At 37.9% G+C, this 9,116-nt stretch overlaps 1 protein-coding gene across 1 annotated transcript; it reads left to right on the plus strand.

The window, feature by feature from the left end:
- The first annotated feature begins 214 nt into the window (after positions 1-214).
- Positions 215-2,350, plus strand: LOC124844177 (aldehyde oxidase GLOX). The gene has a single exon (XM_088100144.1). The coding sequence runs from the start codon at positions 567-569 to the stop codon at positions 2,172-2,174; it is 1,608 nt and encodes a 535-aa protein (XP_087956270.1). The 5' UTR covers positions 215-566; the 3' UTR covers positions 2,175-2,350.
- Positions 2,351-9,116: the final 6,766 nt, after the last annotated feature.

A 9,116-nucleotide genomic window follows, 5' to 3' on the forward strand; every position in this document is an offset into this window, starting at 1 on the left:
AAACACACAAAAAATTACCCTCAAATTCACTCAATCACTCTCCCCCAAATCATCTCCTCCCATCACCTCCAAGTAAACACACCCTTAATTTTGTTATCTAACACGTCATGTCTTGCCAAACTATTCCTCGTCTCTTGATAACCTAAGTTAACTACTTGTTAACAAAACTTAGTTCGAAAAAACAATAAATTATAGAACATATAAAGGGGAAATGACTGCTTACAAGTACAGTGAATACATTCAATTTGATCTTCCAAACTCCACTTTAACTAACCTCTTGCTACAGTAACCGCCTACTTTCAACGTCATCTCAACTGTCCACGACAACGACCCTATTCTTGTCTCCTTACACATTTTCATTCATTATTTATAACAGTAATAACTAATAATGCACCCAACAACATCACATCACACAACAATGCATGCTAATACGCAGTAACATTGCATTTTCCATCAAAATTTGCAATTACCATTTCCATTCATTTTCTATATTTTCTATATAATAATTAGAATGAAAGCTTCACTCCACCTCACTCCACTCCACTCAACTTATCCACTCTCTCACGATGAAAAAATTCTCAGCTTACCTGTCATCCTTTCTTCTCTTCCTTTTTCTAGCACCCGCACGTGCCGACCTCCCCGGCACGTGGGAGATTCTCGTCGCCGACGCCGGCATAGCCTCCATGCACACGGCCGTCACGCGGTTCAACACCGCCGTCCTCCTCGACCGGACCAACATCGGCCCCTCAAGAAAACTCCTCCCCAAGGGCCAGTGCCGCTACGACCGGAACGATGCCCTGTTAAAGCGCGACTGCTACGCGCACTCTGTCCACCTCGACCTCGAAACTAACCAGGTCCGTCCTTTGAAAATCCTCACCGACACGTGGTGTTCCTCTGGTCAGTTCCTCCCCGACGGAACTCTTCTGCAGACCGGCGGCGACATTGACGGATTGAAAAAGATCCGAATGTTCAGCCCGTGTGACGCAACCGGATTCTGCGACTGGAAAGAGCTAGAGGACGTCGAATTGGCGGAAGGCAGATGGTACGCCACTAACCAGATTTTGCCGGACGGATCGGTGATTATAATCGGCGGAAGAGGTTCCAACACTGTCGAATTTTTCCCTCCACGCAAAAACGGTGCGGTTTCATTTCCCTTTTTGGCTGAAACGGAAGACACGCAGATGGATAACTTATACCCTTACGTCCATCTTCTTCCTAACGGTCACCTTTTCGTTTTCGCCAACACGCGGTCGGTGATGTATGATTTCACGCGCCACGTCATCGTTAAGGAATACCCTAAATTGGAGGGCGGTCCGCGGAACTACCCTTCTGCAGGGTCCTCCGCGATGTTGGCTTTACAAGAGGACTACTCAAAAGCGGAGATTGTTGTGTGCGGCGGCGCGCAATACGGAGCTTTTTTGCTGCGGAGTACGGACTCCCCGGCGCACGGTAGCTGTGGGCGCATACTAGCTCTGGGGGACAACGAAAATCCGAAATGGGAAATGGAGAACATGCCGTTTGGGAGAATAATGGGGGATATGGTGATGCTTCCAAACGGCGACGTTTTGGTTATTAATGGAGCTATGTCCGGAACACAGGGGTTTGAGTCGGCTAGTAATCCTTGTTTGAACCCGGTTCTGTACCGGCCTGATCAACCGGTTGGGTTGCGGTTCATGGTTTTGAACCCTGGCACAGTTCCGAGAATGTACCACGCAACGGCGAATTTGTTACCTGACGGGAGGGTTCTCCTTGCGGGAAGTAACCCGCATGTTCTGTACCGGTTCGACGCTGAGTATCCGACCGAGTTAAGAGTTGAAGCGTTTTCGCCCGAGTATTTGTCCCCCGACAGGGCGAATCTTAGACCGGTCATTGAGGAGGTGCCCGAAACGGTGCGCTTTGGGGAGAGTTTCGATGTGGTGGTTTCAGTTTCTTTGCCTGTGGTGGGGATCGTCGAAGTGAATTTGGCCAGTGCTCCTTTCGCTACGCATTCGTTTTCGCAGGGACAACGTCTGGTCAAACTGGCGGTTTCCTCTGCTGCGCCAGACGGCGACGGGAAGTACCGGATTGGCGTCACCTCGCCACCAAGTGGGAAAGTGGTGCCGCCAGGGTATTACATGGCCTTCGCGGTGAACCAGGGCGTGCCCAGCGTTGCAAAGTGGGTACACGTGGCGTAGCTGTGAAGTAACGAAGTTTGATAATTCTATTTAATTTTATTTACTTTTTGTTTATTGGGCAGCTGGAAAATTAAAATTTAAAATTTAGTTTATGCAATTGTTAATAGGCGTTGGCAGCGTAGCCGTTAATTGGAAACAATGATTAATGAGACTTTAGCAATGAATTATAGATTTAATTAATACCGTACTACTACCATGTGATGTTTAGGTAGATGGATATCTATGTATCAGATAGTTATGATGTGATCTCATGATAAAAGGAAATTTGTCTAAGAAAAATTTATGAACGAAATTTTTAATTCAGGATTGTCAATTTTAATCAAATGATTTAAACAGTGCTAATATTTTTATTATATTACGTAATTCAACAGAAAAAAGTATTACTAAATATTGTCTATAATATTAAGAATTAATAAAGTATCTATTTAGAATGACCGACAATTTATTATTAATTAATTTTAGATAAAATGAAAATTAAGAATTTAAATGTGTAGAAGTCCAGTGGTCCTGATTTCAATTGCTTTTTATATAAAGCAATTGTTACATGTGTCAAACCATAACATCAAGTATTGATAACATGTTACTATTTCAATGGATAATATATATATATTATATATATATATATATATATATATATATATATATATGTGTGTGTGTGTGATTTAATAAATATACTATATAATATATGTATCAGTAGGAACCAGACGTCAGATAGGTCGGAGGTCTACACTAGACCAAACATGCTACTCTTTGGTTCGTTATCAAAGGTTCGACGCAACAAACCGGACGTCCAGACGTCCGAGATCACGCGATCTTACCTCGTTATCCGGATACACTAAAAGACCGGTCGGACATGTCGTTTGCTACACATGACACCTATAAGGGCCGACTGATCCAAAAAGCCGAACTTCAGAAAATCGCCATTGCTCTCAACTGACTTTGGCATCGGAGAATCTTTCGCAGGTCTCTTACCCGCGGACTGAGGAGGAAATTGAGGAGCGTGTACGGAGAACCAGACACACGAAGTACGAGCAGAGGAGGACGTAGAGACATTGGACGACACTGCCCTTCACATCCGAAACAATATAGATAGTATGGTTCAACTAAATTTTATTAACCTAATAGATAGAAAATATTTTAAGATATTTTATTGATATAGATATTCATGTATTAAAAATATATTTGACCAAATCTCAACTAGATTACATCTTAATATTTTTTAATATTATATATTTAGAGAATAATTAGTAAATTAGGTAAATTATGTAACATCTCAATTTAAGATATTACATGTAAATGAAAGGAAATGTTCATCGTTTAAAAAAATATAAAACTCTAATATCATCATAATATAGTAAAACTTTTAAACATTATTTCGTTATATTAAAGAGAAAATAGAATCTTTTCAGAAATAATAAACAATCCAATTACAACTGGAATTAATATATTAAAACTATTTAAAATAATTTATTAAAAATAAAATTAACATTTTAGAAATCCAAGCAAATAATTTATTAAAAATAAAATTAACATTTTAGAAATCCAAGCATTATTCTTCACTACTCGTCTCTTGTTCAACATCGTATCAACACCATCTTCTGTAATGTTATCTGGTCCTTTACAAATACGACCATCGCAGGTGAAAACCAAAACCACAAAATGAAAGGAGTTATTGAGACAAAATCGTTTATATGTTTAAACACTCCCGTCTTATTCAATTACATTATTTCGAGTAATAAAATAAGGAATGAAATACTCCAATTATATTGTCTTAACTTGTAAAATAAAATAACTTTAATTGAATCCTAAGGTTTTTCTCTATGTTCTCTCTAATCTAGCATGCCTTTGAAAACATCTGCAATATCATCTGCTCCCGTATAACATATTCTACGATCATCGTTGATAATTTCATTCACAAATACAAACATGTATAGGGTAAGCTACCGATAAAACCATTATAACAACAAGATACATACATATTGATTATATCAACCATAATCAAACACACAACAAGATACATATCTTCTGATTATACCAATCATAACCAAACACACAAGATACATACCTCTTATTATATAAACCATAATCAAACATCCATACATAGTAGTAATAATAACAATAGGATTCATAATCCTCTAACATAAACCATTCAATCATACTGAATTACTCGATCCTCGATCCCCGATCTTGAACTTCGATCATCGATCATCGATCTCTAACCCTTGATGTCATCACTGACATCTCACACATAGACCTTTGATCTATACACTCATTAGCATCCATGCTAAGTACTTAATATAACCATTATAGTAACACCACTATCAACATAACATAACTAGAAGCATCTCAAGTACCATGATCATCATCATAGATACACCACCATCATGAATATCCCAGTCATGAACAACACCATGAGCATCACCGTACCATAATACCATAGTGGAAATAATCCATCTCGCTCTTGTACCCTACCTCACCGATTGTAGCCGCTCCTATAGCCCACATGTAGCCTCCCCTATAGGACATTTGTAACCTGTCTCCTTCCAATGCACATAAGGCAAAATGAAGCACCTATCCGCAAATTGAACCAAGATTTACGAGGTACAAAAAGTAGACTTATCCTCTACTCTCATGCTCACCAATCACATACTTAGGTACATCCCAACACTCACTCATGTTTCACTCTTAACCATAAGTCAAATTGCCCCTAAACATAACCATTAACCACAATCTCTGATTATCATAATGTTCCACAGCTCCTTGGGCTTGGTTCACGTCCATTCTTCATCAAATTCGTCATTTTTCACCAAAATACAGTGTGATAATCGATTATAACTAATGATAATAGATTATTGCCGAATAAAAGCACATCCTAGACTTGATTCAAACATTCAAACATACATACATCAACATATATCACGTGGAAACATACTTTAACACATCATAAATGCATTCAAGCATCACATACCCATGTGACCATTGAAAACCACCTTCAAAACCACCATGAGTAATGTCATGATTATGCTGCTTAATTTTGGATGATGTTGTTGATGAATATGCTGCTAAATTTGATTCTTTGCATGATAGGGAACATTCTTTTCTATCCTCTCTTTATACATGCATTGAATATGATAGAGTATGAATCTATGATTGATGTTGATTTTTATATTGATGATTGTGAATCTGAACATGATGTATGTTCTGTGATGGATACTGATGTTGAATATGATGAGATGAGTGTTGTGCCTTTGCATGTAAATTCTTTAGAGTCCAAATACATTAACCGTTTTGCAAGAAGTATAGATAAATCTGACTTGCAGTCACCCACTTTCAGAGCTTAAACCGCTTCTGGAAAACCTCAAGTATGCTTACTTGAAGGGTGAAGAGAAACTACCAGTGATCATTTCCACCTCCCTTGATGATGTTCAAGAGGAGAAGTTGTTGCATGTGCTATGAAAGCACAAGAAGACTATTGGTTGGACCTTGGCTGACATTCCTGGTATCAGCCCATCCATATGCATGCATAAAATTCTATTGGAGGATGGAGCAAAACCAGTAAGACAATCACAGAGAAGGCAAAACCTAGTGATTTTGGATGTTATAAAAAAGGAGGTAATCAAGCCTCTCCAAGCTAGGATCATCTATCATATATCGGACAATTAGTGAGTGAGCCCGTTCCATGTTGTTCCAAAGAAGACTGACTTCACTATAGTAAAAAATGAGAGGCATGAGCTCATTTCTATAACAGTGCAGAATAGTTAGAGGGTCTGTGTGTTGACTATAGGAGGCTTAACCAAGCAACAAGGAAAGATCATTCCCCCTTGCCTTTCATTGATCAGATGCTTGAGCGGTTGGTAGGTAAGTCTTATTATTGTTTTCTTGATGAAGGGTCCACATTATTGTGCCTATTCTCTACATAGGAAGGGAGTCCAATAACCCAACACTTATAACATATATTTGCATGGAAATCCCCAAGTATCATAAATTTGTTCTTCCTTAACATCAAACCCTTTGTTGGGATAACCCAACAAAACATACATATTACATTCATAGGGAAAATCCAACACAAATATAACATAAACCCTATGCCCATGCATACACAAACTCTTACCTAACAATAACAACATATAACCATAATCATAATCATATAAACATATATCAGATAAGGATTATTAATCAAAATAACCAAGAACACATAATATACAACAATAAACAAACAAAGGTAAGCTTTCTGATGAATCATTATTTTGTCATATTCACTTAGCATTCCACACCAAAAGGAAATAAAGAAGCAACTGAAAATTAAATAAAAACACACCTAAAACATCTAATTTCAATCCTCTTCTTGACTTCACCATTCATTTTTTTATTTTTCTATTCTTGCCTTGTCTTTTTTCTCTTTTTTTTTAGAACACAAATTGTAAGAGACAAGATAAATAGCATATAAACTCAAGAAGCAATAGAGGATCCAAGAAAACCAACTACCAATTCATAAGAATCCAATGAAGACCACACTTATTCCCAAAATAATTCGAAAGCTCCAAAATTTCCTAAGGTTGAGTTAATAATAATTTTTCACTTAAGCCTAATGTATGAGCTTCAAAACAAAGAAAATGAAAAAAAAAACTTAGGTTCAAAAGGATTATCAAAGGATTTGATCAAGGTAGGCTTATTTGGCTTAGAGGCTTAAGAACAAAATTGCCTTTATCACTTCCAAACATGCATATCAGTCAAGAATAATAAAAAAGAGTCAAGCCCAAGGCATATGTGCAAACAATCAAGAGATATATCACACACAAGAAAGAACATAAAGTGGCTCAAATCCTCACACATGGTATTTCTATCACAATCAAATCAATCTCTCAAAAATCATAATCATTTTTCCAAGCAGAGAAAAACAATGTTTTCACACCAACCAGTATCAATAAAGTGAAGGAAAAGCCCACAACTTCAACAAAATTGAGAAATCAAGAGAAACATGAAAAATTGTACATAGACACAAGCTTAAAATAGGGAAAAACAAACTAAAAAAACCTAAAGAAAGAAAAATCTCTCCTAATAGACCACTCTTAAACTACATATTGTGCTCAATGTGTCATAAACAAAAGATCAAGAATCAGAACAATCAAAAAATCTAGACAAGTGCAATAAAAGTGGAGAAGGAGAAAGAAAACTCCCTAAGTTAGGGGGAATGATAAGCGGGATCGAGTAGAGACGTCTCCTCCATAATTGCATCCAACAATGAAGGATTGCTTTGGAAAGGCTCTAGCTTGTGCCCATTGACTTTGAAGCTTTTATCTGTGGATTCACTTTTGATCTCAACTACACCATAAGGATAAACATTAGTAACAATAAAAGGTGCAATCCACTTTAAGCGTAACTTACCACCCATAAAACCAAGCCTACAATTGTACAACAACACTTTCTGCCCAACCTCGAAGTCCTTTCTAACAATCAAGTTGTGATAAACTTCTTGGTTCTCTCCTTGTAGAACTTTGAGTTCTCATAAGCTTCCATACGGATCTCATAAGTTCATTCAATTGCAACTTCCTTTCATCTTCATCCTGATCCATAGAGAAGTTGCAAGTCTTCACAGCCCAGTATGCTCAATGCTTTATCTCAACAGGTAAGTGACATGCCTTTCCAAGGACAACCCAATAGGGAGACATCCCCATAGGTGCTTTGTAGGAAGTCCTATGTGCTCAAAGAGCATCATCCAACCTGTTACTCCAATCTTGTATGTTGGGTTGGACAATCTTCTCTAAGATCCCCTTTATCTCCCTATTTGAAGTCTCGACTTGCCCATTAGTTTGGGGGTGGTATGGTGTAGAGACTCTGTGCAAAACCCAATATTTCTTAAGCAAAGTCTGCATGGATATGTTACAAAAATGGGTTCCTTGATTACTATAACAATAACTCTAGGCACTCCAAACTTGTAAAAGAGGTTAGATCTAACAAAATCGACAACAACCCGAGCATCATTAGTTCTAGTGGCTCTTGATTCCATCCATTTTGAAACATAACCAATAGCTAGGAGGATATAGGGAAGGGACCCATGAAATCAATACTCCAAACATCAAACACCTAATAGAACAATATGGGTTGTTGAGGCATTTGCAGTCTCCAAGAAAGGGATTCTCCTACTCTCTGACATGGCTCACAAGTGCTACAAATCCTCAACACATCTTTAAAGATGGTTGGCCAGTAAAATGTATAGTTAAGCACCCTACGAGCTGTCCTTTGCATGCCTAGATGTCTACCAAGTGCAGAAGAATGATAGAACTGCAGGACCGAGTCAATATCATGATTTGGTATACATCTGCTTGTTACCTGGTCAATACACAACTTCCACAAATAGGGGTCATCCCATATATAATACTTAGCATCACTTTTAATTTTAGTAATTTGAGCTCGAGATGCTAATAGAGGAAAAATAGAAGCAACAACAATATTTCCAAACCAAGTGGTAGCGTAAGAAACCAAAACCGTCAACAAGTTCTCATCGGGAAAATCATCCTAGATGGGTAACATGTTAGCTTTAACCTCAACTCTTTCAATTATGCTAAGATGGTCTGCTACCAAATTTTGTGCTCCAATCCTGTCAAGAGCAAAAACAATCGTCAGAAGCTCTTTCTCAGTGGTGGTGTAGTTTGCTTGGGCAACATCCAAAGTCTTGGAAGCATATTATATCACTCTAGGCAACTTGTCAACTTTTTGAGTCAAGACAACCCCTAATGCATACTTGGATATGTCACACGTTACTTTAAATGTGGTTGTTCAGTCTAGTGTCTGAATGATAGGAGTGGTGGTCAATGCTTCCTTCTAGAAGTAAAATGTCTGCTTACATCTTTCATTAAACTAAAACTCAACTTCTTTTTGCAGCAGACTGTATAGTGAAGGACCTTCTTGTTGAAATCTTTAATGAAACGCTTGTAGAAACCT

Source organism: Vigna umbellata, chromosome 10, assembly GCF_029865625.1.
Source record: "Vigna umbellata cultivar VRB3 chromosome 10, Vumbellata_1.0, whole genome shotgun sequence".
Lineage (NCBI taxonomy): Eukaryota > Viridiplantae > Streptophyta > Magnoliopsida > Fabales > Fabaceae > Vigna > Vigna umbellata.